At 42.3% G+C, this 21,405-nt stretch overlaps 1 protein-coding gene across 2 annotated transcripts; it reads right to left on the bottom strand.

Moving 5' to 3' along the window:
* Positions 1–1,050: 1,050 nt before the first annotated feature.
* LOC134505946 (GDNF-inducible zinc finger protein 1-like) lies at positions 1,051–12,558 on the bottom strand. Of its 2 annotated transcripts, XM_063315882.1 has the most exons (7): positions 12,355–12,546; positions 9,182–10,429; positions 7,514–8,410; positions 5,468–5,562; positions 3,723–3,890; positions 3,188–3,345; positions 1,051–2,233 (listed from the first exon to the last, which is right to left on the bottom strand). In XM_063315882.1, exons 2-7 carry the CDS (start codon positions 10,426–10,428, stop codon positions 1,994–1,996), a joined length of 2,805 nt encoding a protein of 934 aa, XP_063171952.1. In that variant the 5' UTR covers position 10,429; positions 12,355–12,546; the 3' UTR covers positions 1,051–1,993. The 2 variants fall into 2 exon arrangements, 1 of the variants encoding a protein (XP_063171952.1); XR_010068759.1 differs by lacking the exons at positions 1,051–2,233; positions 3,188–3,345 and adding an exon at positions 4,837–4,944 and having other exon boundaries at positions 3,801–3,887; positions 12,355–12,558.
* Positions 12,559–21,405: the final 8,847 nt, after the last annotated feature.

Below are 21,405 nucleotides of genomic sequence, written 5' to 3'. Positions count from 1 at the left end.
GAGAACTAGAATTCAACAATTTAACCCTGAGCTATATATGTTTTCCACTATTGGATACAGGCTTGCAATTTTCTTATCACATACAGATAAAAGTTAGCAAATATATATATGCAGCAAAGTTGGTGGATTTGTCTTTATTATATATTCTGAAAGAACTTCTTCAGATGAAAAGTTGTAAAACTTCAGCGTTTAGTATTTTTCTTTAATATGCACTGAAATCTAAGCACAGTAACAGACACCACCCTTTTTTTTTACAAGATGCTTTTTTTAAAAAAGAATTTTATTGTTATATATTGCACTTCTACAGCATCCAATAGGGACGCGGTGGCGCTGCGGGTTAAACCGCTGAGCTGCCGATCGGAAGGTCGGCGGTTCGAAACCGCGCAGCAGGGTGAGCTCCCGTTGCTCGTCCCAGCTCCTGCTCACCTAGCAGTTCGAAAACATGCCAATGTGAGTAGATCAATAGGTACCGCTTCGGCGGGAAGGTAACGGCGTTCCGAGTCGTCATGCTGGCCACATGACCCGGAAGTGTCTATGACAACGCCGGCTCCAAGGCTTAGAAACGGAGATGAGCACCGCCCCCTAGAGTCGGATTCGACTGGACTTTACGTCAAGGGAAACCTTTACCTTTACCTTTACAGCATCCAAATAACAATATATTCTGGAGAGTTTGTACAACACCATCTAATGATGGTGGTATCTGGACAAGAATTTCTAATAAAGAAGTTATTTGATCCCTCCAAGCAGTCTGACTACTGCTCAGTCAGATGCATCACTCACTCACCCAAGCAGCATCCTATCTGGTATGTTAATGAGCTTAGTGCTAATGGTCCCTACAGTATTTTCCACACGCCAATCTAACATGCTCTGTTCAGTTTTCCTGCAACTCACGGAATGGAGATTGAACACCATTATGCCCTGGCATTCTGTGAACTTCAAGATCCTGCCTTTTCTCAATGTCTACTCCACAACAAAACCCTCACCCCAACAACTACTTTTCCTCAGTTTATATCCTGTTCTTTGTATTCTAATCAAATTACTGGGCTTTATAACCACCGTTTTGACTATGAAGTCCAAACAGTGTAAGACTAGAGAGAAACCCCTAAAACAGCGGTTCTCAAAGTGTGGTCTAGGGACCCTTGAGGGTTCCTGAGATGCATTCAGGGGGTTTTCAAAGTCAAATAAATAAATGCTTTAAAATTTGTTTTAATTTCTAATACAGTAAATATCAGTAGGTATAACCCACATAAAGTTCTTTGGGGGTCCTCAGTCATTTTTAAGGATATAAAAAGGTCCTGAGACCAAAATGTTTGAGAACGGCTGCTCTAAAAGTTACATTCACCACCAGAAGACACCATACGACCTACCCTCTTCAGATGCAGGTAGCCAGATTCTACCAGGAATTGAACTTGAGGACCTTAGCACTTTGGAAAACTACCTACAGAGCATTAGCTTTAGAAGCCATCTAGTCCTGGTGCTCAGTAGTTGCAGGAAGAGGTATCTAGAAGCAGTATCAGAATGGTATGCCTGGTCCACCTTAAGTTCTCAAAGAAGACACATTATGTCACCTCCCCACGTACAGCGTTGTACATGAATTCCCCACCCCTTTTGGCGGGGGCAGGGTGTGTTCTCTATTTTTACACAGTCTCAATCTTTCACTTTTAATCATGTCCATTAAGTATTACCCTTTCCAACTCTGGCCGTATCTTAAAACAAGGATGAACTCTCTGACTGCAGATGGCCACCAGTATGGCCCATAATGGTTCGATCCCAGGCAACCTGACAGAACTCGTTTATTGTATCTTCCAAGTCCTCAAACATCAGTATTTAAGCTAACAGAAAGAGCACATTTAGAAACCATTCCATATCAGAATCTAGGCTGATCGTTGGCCATGCCTATTTGTAGATCCTGCAAGCGAATGGAGAATGTTCCCATACAGGGAAAAAACTGAAAGTATATGAGACGCTTATATCCATGTTTAACTGTTGATAGTTATAAAATCATAAGGGTAGGTTCAGATTCTTTCATGTTACTACTGCATGATATCTCTTCTACTTTTTTTACAATTGTGCTTTCTGATGTGTAGCATTTTTCCAGGCAATCAGACCAAACTGTAGTAGAATTCTCTTCCATACAAATAGTAGACAAAGTCTCTATTTTGGACCAGTTATGATCCTTTTTGATAGTAAGATCTATTAAGAAACTTCTCCAATGAGCATTCCGATCATGGACCTACAACAGAAGAAAAAACAAATACTTTATTATTCAAGGTCTCACCTGACTCACCAAACATAAAAACTTATCAAAAAAAACCCCTCTCTAATTATGGTCATTAGCTTTTAAAAAATGAAATCAGGACCAGTTTATTGTCCACTGGCTTGTTGATTTTTAAAAGACAGCATTCACAGTTCAGGGATGAGATCCTACATTCTGTATTTAGCTGCAGTGAGACAAGTGTGGTGTTACCCTTCCCACAAAATGTTCTCCCCTACACTGAAGAATCTAACAATCGTGTGAGCTGGGATCACTGACGTACCAAGATGGGAGGCTTAATTTCAAAGGAAATTAGTTGCCTTTAGATTGCATTGAAATCAATGGAATTTCACTCAGTTGCAGTTAATTTCAGTTAGTTGTAGTACCACTGATTTCAGAGGGACTGAAGTGAATCTATGTTATGCTACTACATTTAGCCCAATGTTTTTTGAACTTGGCAACTTTAAGCTGTGTGGACTTCAACTCCCAGAATTCCCATGCTGGCTGGGGAATTCTAGGAGTTGAAGCCTACACATCTTAAAGTTGCCAAGTTTGAAAAACATGGATCTAACCCAAGGCAACTTCAGCTGCTTTGAAACCACCAAACAGTGCAGGTGTTGTCAGCCCTTCTGCTTTCCAAAGCTGTGTAAACTTTGTGTATAACAGGGTTGTACTACAAGGAAATAGGGCAGAAATCACTACAGCACTGTCAATTTTCTCTGCCCATGCAAAGGTGCCTTTGCTTTCGCCTCCCTACCCCAGCAGCTGTGCCACACTGCACAGAGTGACAAGGGAATGAAAGATGATTGCAATGCCATGCACTGCGTTTAAAAAAAAACAAAAACTCAGCGAGGGAATTTTTTTTAATGACTTCAGGAGATAAAATGATCTATTCCTGCAGACAAAATTTATAGCACAAACCAGTGAACATACCAGTACATGCCTCCTCAGGGTAGACATATCTGTGAAGGTTCTCTCACAAGCCCTACATTTGTATGGCTTCTCTCCAGTGTGGATACGCTGGTGACGTCTCAGGGCTCCTTGCTGAGTAAATGTCTTTCCACACTGCTCACAGAAATAAGGAGGAGTCTCTGGAAAGAAAATGAATGCGAAAAAATTAACAAATGTTAGAGCTTATTTCCAATCCCAATGTTACTTTTAAAACCTATTTCTCTTGCTTTCTGACCCTCAGGTGACTTGTGACTTGCAGAGGTGAAGACAGGCTGGAACATGCTTGCATATGTGTTGGACTGGCATAGGTCTTTGGCTTACAAGCTAGATTATTTTAAGTGCAATTAATGAATAGAAAGTTATTATTTTTAAAACAAATAGAAAAACTATGTGGAGATCCTAGTTTCCTTTACATGGTATTTGTATGGAACTTACTCCATTTATGGAAATTGTGTGCACCAAAATCCAGAAACTTGTTTTGTATTTCCATTTCCTCAATCCACCATTCCTCCCTTACCTGCATGAACATTACTATGTTGGGCTAATGAAGCTCTTAATCCAAAGGTTTTTCCACACACATCACACTTGTATGGCTTAGCTCCCATGTGACAACGCTTGTGACATTTCAAATATTCATTGGTAGCAAAATGTTTCCCACACACATCACATCTGAAGAGGCGCTCTCCTGCAAAGGAAATACATGCATGCATAAAATATATATACCGTAGCCATCACTATATTCTATTTTATATAAGCAACATTATACAGAGGGTAGAAAAGTTGAGGATCACCCACAGGAGGTTTTCCAAAATAATGTCTTCTCAAGCTTTTCTTAAGATATTTCTCTTTTCCTTCCCCTTGGCTATTAATTAGCTTTCAGTAATAATGCATTTTTCTGTTCATAATACCCAGAAACCTCATGAAGATGTCAAGCCATAAGAACCTGAAATTCTGTCAATTTCCTTCATCCCAATTATCACTCCTCCAAGGTCTCATTTGTAACATAATATGCTTGCAGCAGTATGCAGGTAGTCCTCGCTTAGTGAACACATTTGGGATGGCAACTCTGTTGCTAAGTGCCATGGTCACTAAATGAAACATCACTGACTGCGATGGGCTTATGACCTCACTTCCCCTTCAGTCATTAAGCAAATCACTGTGGTTGTTAAGCTAAACATCACATGACCATGACTTACGGTTTTATTTCCACCTTCTCTATTAACTCGGCTTGTTGCAAGCCAGTTGCAAAGTGTCATGAGTAAGGATGGCGAGCAGGGGGCTCCCATCCAGACTGTTAAGCGCATGCGTAGCACTGAGGAATTGGTCAGCCATTCAAAGAGACACAGATCGGGACTGCCTTAACCTTTGGGGTTTATATGTCTGGGTTTTTCCCACGCTTCTTCAGTTTGTTAGGATTCCTGTTATGTACTAGCAATAAACATTAGAGACCAGTTCCTTGTCTCAGCGTGTTTCCTGGCTGTTAGGACACAGAGTGCCCAAATGGCGATCACATGATGGGATGCTACAGGACGCTGCAATGGTTATAAATGTGAGGATTGGTTGCAAAGCTATTTTTTTTACACTGCGTAACTTCAAACTGTCATTAAGTGAGGCAGTCAGTAAGTGAGGACTTCCTGTACTCTTCTTGTTTCTTTTTCTTCTTTTACAAATTCAATGTAATGCTATTACATTGAATAACTGTTGCCTGACAGCCCCTTCTCATTTGCAAGTAACTCCTCCTGTAAAACAAGAGAGAAGGATGGGATGCTCACCCTGCATTTCTCCTAAAATTGTGTAAAAAGAAAAGGGTGATATTCAGTGGAGAGTTAAGCATTCCTTTCCTCCTTAAGAATCTCTGTAGTGCAGAAGGCTGTTGGACTAACTGTATGCACAGTTGTAACAGATAGCTTGATCTGGCAGAATGAGTGGGCAACGTGCAACCCTTGGCTACATTATATGCAGATTTTTGAAGCTGTAGGGAACCCTGTCACAATCAGCTGGTTGGCAGAAAAAGGCTTTCCAGTGACGACGACGATCCCTGTTTTCCCACTGCTAAGAGCAGCAGGAAACCAGGAACGTGTGCACACACAGGCAATCAGACCCAAATTGTTCTCTACGTGGCTGTCAGAGAACAAACCGAATTGCTTGAGCCAAGATACCTTACTATTGATTTTCTTCTGATTAAAAAAATCTGATATCCCTTCTTTGCATATAAGTAAATCTGGCTCTTTGTCATATTTAGGAAATGGGTTTAAGCCTTACCTGTATGTGTCCTCTTATGACCATTAAGTTTGCCTTTATCAGCAAAAGATGCCCCACAGTCCTCACAGATGTACGGCTTTTCACCTGTGTGAGACCTGCATTCAGAGGAATATGAAAATGCTGTCAAAGCCATTTAAAACCAAATTTGGCTGCAAATTTTCCCATCTGCAAGAAGTTCATCAAGAGCTTCCACTACAAACCAAGTGTGCAAGACAGCGACTCGCTACAAGGACGCTGCCTCCACTGAACGATTTGGAAAAAATAATTTCCAGTCTTTTTCAGAGGTGTACAACATTTCAGGGGCCGAGGACTTTCAGTGATGAGTTGGGGGCCTCACTCTAAAACTGGGTGGAGCAAGCACACAGAAAGAGTTGATTTCTTTCCATTTTAATTTATACCAAATGAGAATGGAATTGTATTTTATTAAAATAAAATGTAACTGAATTTTAATTAAATCCACAGAGTTTATACGATTGTTCTCAACTTATTTAATAATTTAGCCTTCTGTCGTATTAAAAATTACGATTAGGCAGTAACACTGCAGCAGCCAAGTTCAAGGCTTTGAGAGGTAATAGGATGCACGCTGTGCCGGGGCCGCAGGGCGGACTCCTCTTCGTCACAGAGCTTTGTTGACTAGTGCAAAATGGGGGTAAATGCAACACTGGAGCTGAAATCCTTGACTGATAAAGTAAGGATTCCTTAGTTTTCTACATTACAACCAATATGGAAATCTTTAAAAAAAAAGCAGGAAAAAAAGAAGTTTAAGAGCTCATGACAGGTAGCAGAGAAAAAAATATCACCAATTCAAGGACCTAGGTTTCTACTGAAGCATGGGGGAAAGAATTCCTGTCTTCTCCTGGTTCAGATTCACTTTAATAAAGGCTGAGCATAAGCCTATGTGCAAATAACATAGCCTAAGGCTCTGCTTTTAAAAATACATAGGATTAAATATTTAATTTATATAATAAATATGTATAAATACTTTAAAACAAAATGTATTCCTTAGATTGTTAGATTTATATCCCACCTTTCATTCAGGAACTCAGGGAAGCACACCTAGTGCAGTGCAATTCCCCACATCAAGAACCTGTGAGGTAGTTCAAGCAGAGTGACTGGCCCAAAGTAACGCAAGGGTGGACTAGGCCGCCTGTGTCTCATGGACAGTGCTGTCCTGGGAACAAAGAGCTGAAGGTCTGGACATTCTCACCTCCATTGGCAAGAAGTTCAAACCTGTTGGGAGCTTTCACTGTCTGCTCCCAGGAAGATCACCAAGGGAAGAAACCAATTTGTTCTATACATTGGCCAGAGAGATCCAGTGCTGGCTTGGCTCTTCCTTTGCCATTTCCTTTTGTATGCTATAAAGTAGATTGTAAGTTTGTGGGGAGGGGCTGTCCTATCTTTCAATATCCATACAGCACTTAAAACCATTCAGGTGCTCTATAAGACTTAAATAACCACTACAGGTAGTCCTTGACTTACAACCATCCATTTAGTGATCATTCAAAGTTACAATGGCACTGAAAAAAGTGACTTGCGGCTGGTCCTTGCACTTACGGCCGTTGCAACGTCCTGTGGTCATGTGATCAACATCCAGGCATTTGGCAACTGGCATGTATTTACGGCAGTTGCAGCGTCCCAGGGTCACATGACCACCATTTGCAACCTTCCCAGTTGGCTTCCAACAAACGAAGTCAATGGGGGAAGCCAAATTTGCTTAACGACTGTGGCAAAAAGGGTTGTAAAATCGGGCATGACCGCCTTGCTTAGTGATGGAAGTTCCAGTCCTAATTGTGGGCGTATGTCGAGGACTACCTGTAACAGTAATGGACTACAATTATGCCAGCATCCAAACACTCCCCAGGAAGGAAGGAAGGAAGGAAGGAAGGAAGGACGGAAGGAAGGAAGGAAGGAACCCACGTGCGGTGAATTTTCATTTTACAATTTAGTTTTAAATAGGCACAACCAGCACAAGCCAGGCAGAAGTAGCCCGAACAGCAGAAGACATGAGATGGTAGGGAGAAGAGGGAAGAGACAGTAGAAGCTGACCTGGTATGAATCTTGAGCTGTGAGGGCTGAGCAAATCTTGAGCCACAAACGCCACACTGATATGGCTTCTCTCCTGTGTGGGTCCTCATATGAAAGACAAGCGCTGTTCTGGAACTCAGTATTTTTCCGCAGACAGAGCACAGGGGACGCTTCACTCGACCTTCATGCTTCCGCACACAGTGAGTCCTCACATCCCGCTTTCTTTTAAAGGTGGCATTGCACAGGGTGCAGGAAAACTTTCTGTCTTCCGTGTGAACGCAGGCTCGGTGCTCTTTCCAGCTGTTGTAACTTGCAAAGGATTTGCTGCAAACATCACACTGATACACTTTCCCAGGCAAGGAATGATGGACTTCTTTGCAGTGGTTGACATATTTCTTCCGCGACGGAAACTTCTCAGTGCATTTGGTACAAGTTATGATGTAAGCAGATTTTGGGATGACCTCATTTTTTTTGACTCTGCAGTTCACATCCTGTTCAGGGTCTTCTGTATCGTGATCATTTAAGTCCGCATTGTGATTATCATCAGAAGAGAAGGCCTCATTGTCTCCGTTGCTGTATACTCCTGCTTCACCACTCCCTTCTCCATTTCCTTCCACATCCACCATCCCTTGTCCACTGGTTTTCCCTTTTTCAGTAGTAGTTCCATCACGTAGTTCTGTCTTCTGGTCTTTGTTGTCAGACTGCACTTCCCCTGGAAGAGACCTTTTGGATTCTCCCTCAGGCTCCTGAGGAGCTTTGCCTGGAATTTCCCTTTGCAAGTCACTATTTGGCACCTTTTGATGTGTTTTGTTACTCCTCTTGATTCCACTATCTATCACATCTACTTTTTCTGCTGGTGGAACTATTGTCCAATAAGCCGGCATGCATTTCCCATTTTTCCTGGATTCATGTATTTTTCTGTTGGAGAAAAAAGGTTTTTCAAATAGGAAGATGGTACTTTGACCCTTACAAAGACTATAAAAAGCCATTTGCACACAGTACCTTCCCAAATGAGAACCATCAGCCTGATTTTGCCCAATAACTTAATCCCAAGACCCCCAAATGAGGAGTTTCAAAATCTTTAGCCAAACCCACTCAGGCTGCTCGGGAGGTTACAAATGGAGTGCCCAGAAGCCACAGCTGGCATGAGGGTTGCTCACCTCTGCCATAAAGCAGGATGTACATGTAGTCCTCACTTAACAACCATTTGTTTAGTGACAGTTCGGACTTACAACAGTGCTGAAAAAACCTGCTTACAACCAGTACTCACCACCCTTACGACTGTTGCAGTGTCCCCACAGTCACGTGATCATGATTTGGACGCTTGGCAGCCAGTTTGCATTTATGACCGTCGCAGCGTCCCGTGGTCACATGATCGCTATTTTCAACCTTCCCAGCCGGCTTCTGGCAAGCAAAATCAATGGGGAACCATGTGGTTCACTTAACGACCATGGTGATTCACTTAATGGCTGCCGCAAAAAAGGTCGTAAAATTGGGTCAGATTCACTTAATGACCATTTCGCTTGCAACCAAAATTCTGGTCCCAATTGTGGTAGTTAAGCAAGGACTACCTGTAGAAACCACAATGGCTGGACTCTGCTACAAAATCAAAAGCTTAAAAGCTTGCAAGCAAACTTCTATTTGGCTCTGTTGTCTGCTTTTTATGTAGTAAAAAAAAAAAGAGTTTACCTTACATGAGTATTAAAGGCCGACCTCTGAGCAAAACTGGCCGGGCAGCATTCACACTTGTACGGCTTCTCCGCCATGTGGGTTCGAAGGTGAACCGTCAGGCCACACTTGGAGCCGATGACTTTGTCACAGTAGGGGCACCGCTGCAGAGGCCGCTTCTTTTCATGCACCCTGCGGATATGGGCACTGATGTCCTTCTGATGCTGGAACTTTTTGTCGCACAACAAACAAGGGAAGCCCTGCTCTCCGCTGTGAACAGTGAGCCTGTGTTGCCTTAGATTGTGGCAACTGGGAAAGAGCTGGCCACAACTATTGCAGCTGTACTTAATTACTCGGCTTGTGCCATGCTCCAGATCAAGATGTGGCTGGTCCTGCTCAGCAAAATGGAACAAACGATTACATTTGTTGCATGCGTATGATCTTGGCAAGACCTTGGGTATGTTGCGGGTTGATTTTCTGAGTTTGGTGTTACAGAGAATGAAACAACTTTCATCCTTCTTTTGATCAGGCAGGGTCCTGCTTAAAGCTGTGTGGGCTTCCTTCGAGTCCCCCTCGTTCAGCGAAGGACGGTCAGTCTCATTGGTATGCTCAGATGTCACTGCTGACTCAACTTTGGACTTACCATTCACAATCTCATCTTCATTAGGGTTTATAGGTTTATTTTTCATATCATCAGAACTGGTGGTTAGTTCTGAATGGTTAATTTTCTCTCGCAAATGCTTCTTCATTGGTGCAGCGGCCAAAACATGGGATAAATCACACTGTTCTTTCACTCCCCCTTGTTCTGTTCGATTTCTGGGTGATCTAACACCTTCATTTTTTTTCAAATAAACACTCGGTTCCAAATCCTCACCTACAGCCTTCGTTTCTTCAAAAATTTCAAGCAGATCCTGGCATTCAAGTCTTTCAGCAACCGCCTTGATCCGGTGCAGCCTGTCCACTTCAATTTCTAACTCTGCCGTGTAGACAAATTTGAGGAATGAGACAAATTCTTCAGCATGAATATCCTGGAGGATCACCCTGCAGTTTTTGACATTCATCATTTCATTATTGAGGAACAGGCTTTTAAAGTAATTGCTAGAAGCTGCTAAAACAGCTTTGTGAACATAAAATTCCTTCTGGATACCCAGCTGGTCTGTGTATATTGTAACATCACAAAAATGTCCAAATTGATAGAGAGAATGTAATGTTCTCAGGAGGTTGGAGGCAGCAACACTGGATTTCATTAAAATTTTCTTTTTTTCCATCCTGTTAAACAGAAATACAATTGAGAACATTCCATTGGCTTGAATAAATTACCCTTCTCATCCAATTCAGTTTTAATGTCAGATCTTCTACATTCATACTAAGGACTTATACATGATCAAGTTTTCAGTATTTAAAACTCCTACAATCAATGGCCAGATAGTGGTAGATTAACATTGTCAACTGAGAAAAAGTCACATTTAGTTCAAAGGCTGCAATACTATCTATGTTTACTTAACTGGCATTTAATCCAATGTTTTCTTCTGAAAATCCATTTAAGAGGATTGTACTATTAGACCTGGTGTCAAGAAAGGTGCAGGGATTATTATATTCCAGCTTCTGTTCTCTATTGCAAATTGTTTGTGAAGCTAAAAGGATGCCTGTTTGACAACCAGCATATAAAAAAAACAGAAACATGAAGATGAGATATACATAATTCAAACCCCTGTAAATCATTGTGAGAAGGCTTGAAAAAAACACACTTCTAAGCCATAATGTAAAATTCTGTGAAATGTTACTTTTATCTATGAAAGCAGCCAAATTCGGAAGGAAGAAGCTTCTTTGATTCAGCCAATGAAACAAGAATAGATCTAACTGTAGTCTAATTTATACATGCAGTACATTTAAGTGGCAATTCTTTCCAGAGACTGTACTACAAGTGGAGTGAATACTGCTTCTTCACAAACTTTCATGCACGTAGAAGATGGAGCATGGCACAGAAAATACTAAATCAGACATTCTGCCCCAGCCCTTTATCTTTTTACTTGCAAGGAAACTATTTTTATTCAAATAAAAGAACATTCAAAAATACAACCTTTCTATCTGTAGGCCATCCACTGTAATGCACCTCAGCAAAACCTTAATCTGACTGAATGCATTAACTAGATCAGACAATTTGCAGAAATAGTTGGTAGCTAATTAATGGGGCAAGTTCCCTTGATCTGTTCCTAGGAAAACTACACATTTCCCCTTTGCTTCCTGTAGGTGAAAGCTGATGTATCTAGAGCATTTATTTCACTTTTTGGATTGGCAGAGAATGATCAAAAACAGGCATCACTATCCTAGAGGCATCACTATCCTAGAGTCCTCCAAATATGCCTAGAGTACAAATTCTGTCAACCCAAGCAACCTGGGAATGCATTATTAATATGCTGGACTATAACCCCCAAGGGCACTATCTTGGGGAAGGGTGTAATGCAGCAGGTGGGATTGAACTGGAGAGCCTGAGGTTCAAGGCACCATTCAATGGGGCTTCCTTTGGATGTTCACCCTCCCTCAGTCCAGACTACCTCACATGGTGGTTCTGGGGATACAATTAAGGGAGAACTTGTAAGCCATGAGAGGTGACTTCTCAGAAAAACTGAGGGGTGTAAATGCTATGATTTCTAAAGATTACTCAAGATGTAGAGAGAACTTTTATCTCTCAACCCTGCAACTGGGGAAAGGTGGTGGTCTAATGAAACCGAAAGGGATCCAGGATTAATGAAACAAAAGCAGTTTTCCATATGGCACATGTTAAGGAATCCAAGGGAGCTCTCTCTTAACCATATCCTCCAGATATGCTATGTTCCCCTGCTCCCCACGACTGAGGATAACGGCGTGACAGTGTAACACAGTCCTCGAAACTCACTGGAGAGCAGCAGGATGGGGAAAGCTGCCTCGCTTTTACTTGCTCCCCCAAGAGGTCGCCACGGCCATCAACAAGGCGGGTTGCAATAGGGCCGGGCAGAGTTCCAGATGGAAGAAAGGTCGCTCGGCAGCTTTGAACTGCACGACCTATTCCTAGGCAGCGCATAGCCCTTGCTCGGTCGCGGGCAAACAAAGAGGGGGTGGCGCATCTTCCCACCCAGCTTGCTTGGTGCAAGTATCTGTCGGAACGACGCTCCGGACCGCCTTTCCGGGGCTCAAATCCGGGAGGTTCTACTGACCTGCTCAGCGGGGCCAAGCGCGTCTTCCGCGACGACGGAGGAGACAAGCCGAACCCTCGCGCCGCCAGCAGGAGTTCGCGCAGGCGTCACTGAGGCCACGGCTGAAGCCGACCCACGGCGGCCACGATAGAGGCGCAGCCGCCGTGACCGAGGGGCCGCCCGGGGGTCAGGGACGGCGTGCTTGGGGTCCTGACCTCGTCCCCATCGATGTTATGCCGTTGAGCCAGAGCAGTCCGCCATCTTTCTGGTGGGCAAGGATGCCTCAAAAGGCATCTTTAGCGAAGCGCACTTGACCCTCTCTTTGGTGTGCTCCCGCCACCTGCTGGAGAAAGGAAGAGTTGACGAAGGGCGGCGTTCTCCCTTGGCGCGTCGCGTCCCCGCTGTGTCTTTTTTCGCCTTGCAGTGTTGTTTTCCGCGTTTTTCCCGAAGCCTGTGGAACTGCAATATGACCCCTACAAAACTAGGTCCTATTAAAGAGCCAAGTGCAGGGGTCACAATGGGATGCACTAGATTTATCCCCACCTAAAGCACATATCTGCTTCCTTCCAAAAGCTTCTTTGTTCCATCCTTGTGTATAGAGAAATAGCTGTAAGCCACATAATGCAATTTTGCCCATGTCTTCTCTAGTGTGAATGCTTCTGGACTTGACCAGCTGTACTTCTGCATCTCTGCGCTTAGGATTTCTACCTTTTTGCTGCTAAAATTTTGCTTTTGCCATTAATAGGATGATGAATTAAAAGGAAGACTCCACAGAATTTCCTGTAAAAAAAGGAAAGGAAAAGAAAGAATGTAAGAATTTGCATAGCTCCATCCTGGTGGTGTCCGTAACAAATTAGAATGATGTCATTACACAAAACCCCCAACACTGTAATTGTGTTGCAACATCTGATGCAAATATTAAGTTGTGGCATTTCAATGAAGTTGTTATTCACATGTCATCATGTTCCTCCTGTGAATACCTGCACTATACTTGCATGTTCTTCAAAAGAAGAGACTGAAATTGGAGCAGAGAATGATGACACGGGAAGGACCCAAACTTTTAATTAATAATATAGAAACCCTGAAAAGACTTTGCAGTAAAAAGACCTGGTTTCTGCAATACATTATGGTCACTTCCCCATTAGTGATTTATAGATCATCCAAAGTCATCCAACCATGGTTGTTCCAACATAACAGTAATGAGGACAGGCTTTATATCACTGCAATGAAGACTGGATGATGCTGTGAAGATACACTAAATCATTGATTACAAAAAGAGCCATATGATTTGCAAACTATGAGAACCCAGCCATTATGGCTTATAAATTACAATTTAGTGAGTTTTGTGAACACAGCCTATGTTTTGTTTTATTACTTTAGCCAGCAGGTTAAGCTAAGCAGTTTTAAACATTGATTGGTGAAATGGTTGTGTTCACACCCATATTTCTTAATCATGGTTTACTGAATAAATCCTGTGAATAAGTTGTGAAGTTTATTTTGAATAAATTGAGAAGTTTGTTGAATAAACATTGTGAATAAACCACAGTTGGCTGCATTCATATAATGTTAATATATAAACCATTGTTTATCCATAGTGTTAGGGCTCACACAATATAATAAGATTTAGATCCCCAAAGTGGCACCTATTGGCATTACTGCTTGTGACCGTGGTAATTCCTTTCTAGGTGTTTTATCAGGCTCCGTGCCCTGTCTGAATTGCTTTATTATTATTATTTTAAAATTATTTTAGTTTTTTAATTTTTTAAGAACTTACATGTGAAACTAGTGTGCTGCAAAACAAAACACCAGCCTCCAATTATCCTAATTTCCAAGAAAGTTTCTGTGTCCTAAGTATTCCCTGAAACATTCTTAATAAATAAACATTATGGTGGGCTTTAAGTTTAGAGTTTTGTGCCCACCTGTACCAAAAAAAAAAGTTAACCTGAAATCCTGGGAGACTAGAAAAGACACTGAGGAGCAATTTCACCAATTTGCCTTCTGGTAATTGGCAATTCTGTGTTTGGCCATGCTCACTAAGGCAACCATTTTGCAAAAGTGCCCACAATATGCTATCAAAATACAAAATGTGCCCACTGCTTCAAAAAGACGAGGGTTCCTACAGTATCATTTGGCTTTTGTTTGGCTCTCATTTAACATGTTGAGCAAGCCCAGTCAATTTAAAAACCCTAAGAATATTTCCTTTGATTGTACAAAGGAAAAAAGGTAGCTGGAAATGTGCTAAAAACGTTCACTTGAAGTGGTGGCATTAGCCTACTCTTATGACTGCCTAAAGATAACATTCCAAAAGGATAAAGAGAACAAAGAAGCAGAAAGATAGTCTGTCGTGTAGGTGCTAGAGTGATAGCTAAGAGAAGTTATTGCTCCCATGGAAAGGCAAAAAGATGCTGGCTATGCCAGGTCCAGAAAGCTGGGCAACCATGTGATGATGCTTTTTAAAGACAGCTTCTAGTGAATAGTAGCACCTACCTTGATCCCCCCAAATGTTCAGTGTGCATCAGTCCATCTTAAGTATTGGCTCAGAGAGGAACTTCTGAGATCATTACCAGAGAACACCAATCCTGCTTTCTTCAGTCTGTTCTCTTTGTATAATTAGTAGACTATCACCACCGAAAACCTTCATGAAATAGGAATCTCTCTGATATGAAATAAAGACCAAACCAAAATGAGAAATCTGTACTTGGACTTGGTGCATTTTTTTCCTTTTGAAATTTTAAAGCAGGGGTGAGTTGTTCCACTTAATCTAATTGTTATTGGCCCTTCAAAATGATGGTGGGGATATTGGCAAAGTGCAAGTACACTACCAGAGCAACTATTATCCTTAAAGAGTAATTTAGATCAAGATAATAGCGCAGGCAGAATGGGTAGGATGTTGCACAAAGCAGGATTACTTTCTAAAGTTTTTGTATTCTTATCATTGTTTTCTTTTAAAGATAAACAATCTTGCCTCACAGTTGTCTCAGACCTAGTAATATCTGTTGTTTGTGTGTATATTTTATCATCATGATGAAGCCAGTAAAATCCATGGATGCTGTCAGAATATATGTACCCTGTCTGACAACATGAGGTTATGCTAAGATTTACACAAAGAACTTTTATTTTGCCACAGGAGGCTTACGGAAATGTAAAATCCATTTCAGTTCATTTACAAGGTGGAAACCAGTCCTGACATCTGCTCATTTTCAAGCTCAGCAAGGACAAAAGAAGTGCTCAAAAATTAAAGAGCACCAAGATGCAGACAGAGGAGATGCAATCTGTGCTATAAATTACATCTGGGGGTGGGTGGGAAAAATCCAACTGCTGCTAAATAATTTGCCATGAATATGTTTAGTTAAAATATAAGGCTTCATCTGTTTTAATGAAAATTCAGGGACCATTCCCAAGCGAACAGCCAAAGCAATGGAATGCTGTAATTTCTCACTGGCGATAGCCCATAAAACATTCATGCTTATGTAACAGTATTAGAGTCCTTATTCTTTTCAAAGTGAAGTTGCTATTTATTTAGTTTGATTTATAAAATTGTGAAAGCCACACTTTAGCGATACAGATTTCATCTATATACACATAAGCACGCACAAAATGTTTAACGAAAACTGCAAATGGAGCTGCTGATAGCAATCCGACCTCCACTGACGTTGCTCCTTAGACACAGCCAAGTGAGTAAAGGTTTAGCAGTCTGATCATTATTCTTGCTGAAGGTCACTAGGAAACACAGGGCCCAGCTCAGCACTCATTCTCAGGCACCTGAAAGTATGTAGCGGTGACTGACTATGAGTGGGGCATCTGTCATCCCCCTTGTATCAGGAGTTCAATAGACAAATATTGTAAAAGGGAAGTGCCTATAGAAACCTGCCTCCAAAGATCAGTTTCTCTTGTGAGATAGACACAATTGTTGCCGTCAGATCTTCCCACTAAAATCTGAACTATGTTCATCCTGAGGAATTCATTTTCATGCCGTGCAGATTCACAAACCTATTGCAACTTAATGGGGTTACTTCAGGAAATGTGAGAGCAGAGAGGGGAATTAATTCACATACATTTATTTATAAAAACCTTTACTTCCCTTGCTGTCTGCTTTGTGGCGCTATCTTCAGTTTTGGTTAATCTGAGAAATGAAGATGCAGGTATGTCAAGGAATCTCAGTAATCAGGATAAGTAATTACACACAGGTACAGAAGAACAGAGATCCATAAAACATACCTATAGCACCAGAGGCAGGAAGCAAATTCTTCATTTTCCCACAATTAGACCTGTTTGCAGGACCTGATCTCTGATTTGCTAACTCCCTGTGTACGATATAATTCTTTGCTTAGCTGCCTGGGTTCCCTCCCTCCCTCACGTCTCTCCCTCCCTTCATTCTCTCCCTCACTTTGCTTAGCTGCCTTGGTTCCCTCTCTCCCTCACCTCCCCCCTCACCTCCCTCACTCTCCCTCCCCAGCATGGCTGACTGGGGAATTCTGGGAGTTGAAGTCCACACATCTTAAAGTCACCAACATTGAAAAACACTGCCATAGTTCTTTTTACAACAGGCTCAGGCAAAGATAGAGTGATGGTAGATACTGCACACCCATGAATATATTCTCCTCTTACTCCTTCTAGATTTTTTAGCCCATCTGGATCCCATCAGTAAGAGATATTAGGCAAGATCATACAGTCCACTGATGGCAATACCATGCTTTTTTTTTCACCCATTCAAGTATCCACTCAACATCATCTTGCATTTCAGATTCTGAGATGCAGACTTATTTTATCTGCTTGTTAACATGTCCTTTCCTACTTTTCTTTATTTTCTCTCCCTTCCTTTCTTTTTTGCTACAGCTTTTTTCTTCTTTTCCTTGGAAAGCTTCTAAGGAAAATAAGAAAAAAGCTGTAGCAAAAGATCGAAGAAGCTTTCTAAGGAAAAGAAGAAAAAAGCTGTAGCAAAAAAGAAAGGAAGGGAGAGAAAAGGTTTCTCCAAATCTCCAACTGTCCAGCTGGTTTTTGCTACTACTAATGGCTATTACTGATTTTACTGAAATAATAACACACATACACTAAGCAGAAAATATAGCTAGGGTCAAAAGAGAGGTGATGAAGAACTGCCTCTGCATGTAGCCCTTTATCTTTTTCCTGAGACCTGCCAGGAAAAAGCTAGAAGGGCAGCCAAGGGCGTGCTGAGAGCTAGAAGAGATGGCAAGCAGCAATCTCACCCTAGGGCAATGATTTTGGGGGCATGCCCAGGAGACACTGTTCAAGCTGCAAACTGGTCAGAAGCATGGCCCATCTTCCCCTATCTTTAGGTAAAGTGAAGCAGCCCTTTGAGGAGCTGATCATCCAAGCTGCCTTCTGAAGCAAGGCTTCATTGCCCCAAATGCAACTGCCCTCCAGAGCAGAGTATTGACTCATTGGCCCCGCTGGAAGCATTGCTCTGAGGGAGTCCATGGGGCACTCTAATCATGCGATGCTTGGCTCTGAGGATCCCTTCAGAGTGAGGTCTACTGCTGGTCTATTTGTCAGAGTGCAGGACAGCAATTCTGAAGTCAGAAAAGGGTGCAGTGCTGGTGGGGAGTATCAGCCCTACTTGACAGAAATAGATCCACCACCACCCCTCCCCAAAAAACTTATTGCTTGTCACATAGTGAAATGAGCATGGATCTGGACTTCAAGATCCTTTCAAACTTAACATTCCTTGGCTAATTATTGAGCAGAATAGGGTAGAACTGCACCACTCTCCTTGTTGATGTGCTTAATTCTTCATCTGTTTTTCATGTTAAAATCACTCCAAATTTCAGCCACAATAATTAGAACAATTGCAAAAATGGGATTGCTGTATTTCCCAGCTGAAGCACCAGATGTCACTAAAACCATTCTTTGTGGGCATGTATGCAAAGTATACAATCCTGGTAAAGAGCAACATTAAAACTGTCATCTGTCAATTTCCTGAGCTTGGCAAAAAGTACAGCTCTGTAAGAAACAGAGTGCCCTTGCATCAAATAGCAATTTAATTGGCACCAGCATCACTAGCATCACAGATCTTCAGTGGCTGCAAAGCAAGCAGTTCATTGCAGTTCCAAGCCTGGAGCAGCTAACTTGCTGAATTTGTGTCTATAATCTATTTAAAGATAAAGTAACTAATTAATAAGTGGTGGAGCAGAATGGGAAAAGGGTTTCAGATCTGGAGAATGTTAGCTGTTTGTTTAATTGAGTTAGGGGACTCCATACATTTGAATGAATGAATGAATGAATGAATGAATGAATGAATGAATAAATAAATAAATAAGCACATAAGCAAATATGCAAATAAGCACATAAACAAATCAATAATCAGCACAGAGCCTGCAGTATTGGTGTTCCATGCTCCCACCATTAGGTGTCAGTTGATATATGGGCCACTGTGCTCTGGAACAATTGTAGTCTTTAATGTCAGCCCTATGTAGAACTCAGTGCAGTAATCTATCCAGATGGTAATGAGGGTATAAGGCTGCAGTTGGCATACCAGCTGAAGCTAGACAAAGATCCCTCTAGCCCAGCCATTCTCGTCCTTTTGACCCTGGAGGAACCCTTGAAATATTTTTCAGGCCTCGGGGAAGCCCTGCACATTCAGGCTCAAATACAGGCCAGAAGTTACAAAATTGTTATAATCATTTCATGGGTAGGCCTGTATATATGCATTAACAGTGTTCTTAAACTAAAAATAAAGAATGAAACTTACCTCTTTAATGGGAAGTTGCCCAAATTTGAAATAATTTTTTAAATAAATAGTGATCTCCCAGGGAACCCCTAGGGTTCCACGGAACCCTGGTTGAGAAACCTTGATCTAGCCACAGCTTCTGCTTGAGCAAAAGCTGTGAGTCCAGAAGAATCCCAGATTGCAAGACTTGCTCCTTCAAAGGTAGTGCTTGCTGTCCAGAGGTAATACTGGTGTCAATAGAGAACCCCAATGAAAAAACGACAACTCCTTGCCTGGGTTCAGAGTCAGTCTTTTCTGTCCCATCCAGACACTTGAAGCTTCAGAGCAGCTGTCTACAACACTGATGGCATTTCCCCTTCAACAATGGATAATTGGGTATTATTAACATACTGATGATACCGCACCCAAATTGTTGGATGACCTCTCACAGTGGTTTCATGTAGATGTTAAAATGTACAGGGAGAGAGCAGAAACCCTGTAGCTTCCCGTAAGTCAGGGGCCATTAGACCACCTCTCATCCCCCACCACAACAGACCAAAACTGCCTATTGAGGAAGGAACACAACCACTGCAGAATAGTCTCCAATCCCCACAAGTGGTCCAGTGAGATACCATGATTGAAAGCTGCCAAGAGGTCCAAGAGGACATGGGGAGGCAACAGTACCCCCATCCAAGTCCAAATGCAGGTCATCCAGGAGAGCAACTAGTGCCATCTCAGTCCCATAACTGGGCCTGAAGCCTGATTGAACAGGGCCCCAATAATTTGATTCTTGGGATGCTGAAGGCACTGAATAGTTGACCCACTCCTACTGTCTCAACAACTTTCTCTAAAAAATGGGATTTTGGAGATTACTAGATCCAGAGAAGAGCCTGAAGGGGTACATGTCAGCCTTTCAAGGTAGGCCAGGTCAGGAAACACTCCACAACTTTGATTGGATCTTCTTTATTGATATAGGCTATAGTAACAGAATCCTGAAAATCTGATTGTGTTTTCCCTCCCTGCCTCTTATATCAAAGAGAATTAAGATGAATCCAATTTAAGTTTCTTTCTAATGTTATCTCTTTTCCCAATCATATTTCACTAACTGTCACATTCCTTCTCCAAGGTCATCTCTGTGGTTTTCCATACCACAACGCAGTTTATTTCAAAACTGCCAGTAGCTCCTCCTCTCATAAAGAGATGTTAACTATCTCCTGGACCCAGATGGTCATGTTTTCACCTTTGAGATAAAAACAAGATCTAAAGTATGACTATCTACATGTGTTGTGCCATGAATTCACAGACTTTACTTGGGCTGGCTGTCAGGGCATGGAGATTAAAGTCTCCCAACACCAAAAAGCAGGGGTTTTACATCACTAGCCCAGGGACTAGTTCCAGCAGCCCAGGGAATGATCCTGCAGGTCAGCAAGGCTGCCAATGCATCAGCATGTGTCAGCCTTGTAGACAGTCCAGACAGGAAGCATGCCCAGATGAACTAATTCTACTTGATTATAAGGTTACATTAACAGAATCTTGCAAGTCTGAAAGTATATTTCTCCCCCATTGCCTTTACAGCCCAAGAAACTAGGGAGGGCCCCTTCTGAGATGTTTGCCACACCTCCATTCTTTCTGTGGGCTCAGCTGCCTCTTATCTGACTGTTCCTCTGGCAGTGGCTCTTCCCGCTGCCTCCCAAGGTCATTCCACATAGCATTACAACATGATCCCAATTGGCTCAGTTTCTGTGGCCCAGCCTAACCCACAGGCACTCACATCCTGGTATCTCAGGAGCAGAGACACTAATCACAAGCAAGGTTCCCCTCACAATCAAAGCCACCACCATTTCAGCCTTGGCTAAAGAACCCAAAACCTAGCTGGGCAGTTTCAGACAAGGCAGCATTGTTACCTTTTCTGAGCCAGGTTTCAATAATACATGCCAGATCTGCTACCTCATCTACCACTAGGTTGGGAACAGAAGTGGTCTTACTGTAGATAGATCTGGCATTGACCACAAGTACCTTGAAGTCAAGGTCTCCAGCAATCTGGTTGCCTGGTTCCCAGATTGGGTTGTAAGTTGGGGTTGCCACTAAGTTGAAGGACCAGCACTCCTCTCCCTGTGCAAGCAGAAAGGAGCCTCAGTATCCCAGCCAGTCCAATCACCCAGGCCTGCTCTTGGAATACTACTCAGCTGGACCTACAACCAACACTACACAGACTTGCTCACATACACATACACATACACATACACGTACCCTTGCTATAGAGAGCCAGTTTGGTCTAGTGGTCAAGGCACCAGGCTAGAAACCGGGAGACTGAGTTCTAGTCCTACCTTAGGCATGAAGCCAGCTGGGTGACTTGGGCCAGTTACTCTTTCTCAGCCCTGGGAAGGAGCCAATGGCAAACCACT

The sequence above is a fragment of the Candoia aspera genome, chromosome 1 (genome assembly GCF_035149785.1).
Source record: "Candoia aspera isolate rCanAsp1 chromosome 1, rCanAsp1.hap2, whole genome shotgun sequence".
In the NCBI taxonomy this organism is placed as follows: Eukaryota; Metazoa; Chordata; class Lepidosauria; order Squamata; family Boidae; genus Candoia; species Candoia aspera.
This window is presented reverse-complemented; position numbering and strand designations above follow the sequence as displayed.

Excerpts from the sequence above, each read along its gene's own strand:
- LOC134505946 (XM_063315882.1), bottom strand. The coding sequence starts at position 10,428 with ATGGAAAAAAAGAAAATTTTAATGAAATCCAGTGTTGCTGCCTCCAAC. Across the intron at positions 8,411-9,181 it reads GCCTTTAATACTCATGTAAG|AAAAATACATGAATCCAGGA; the intron begins GTAAACTCTTTT and ends TTTCTCCAACAG. Across the intron at positions 5,563-7,513 it reads CAGCTCAAGATTCATACCAG|GTCTCACACAGGTGAAAAGC; the intron begins GTCAGCTTCTAC and ends CTCTGAATGCAG.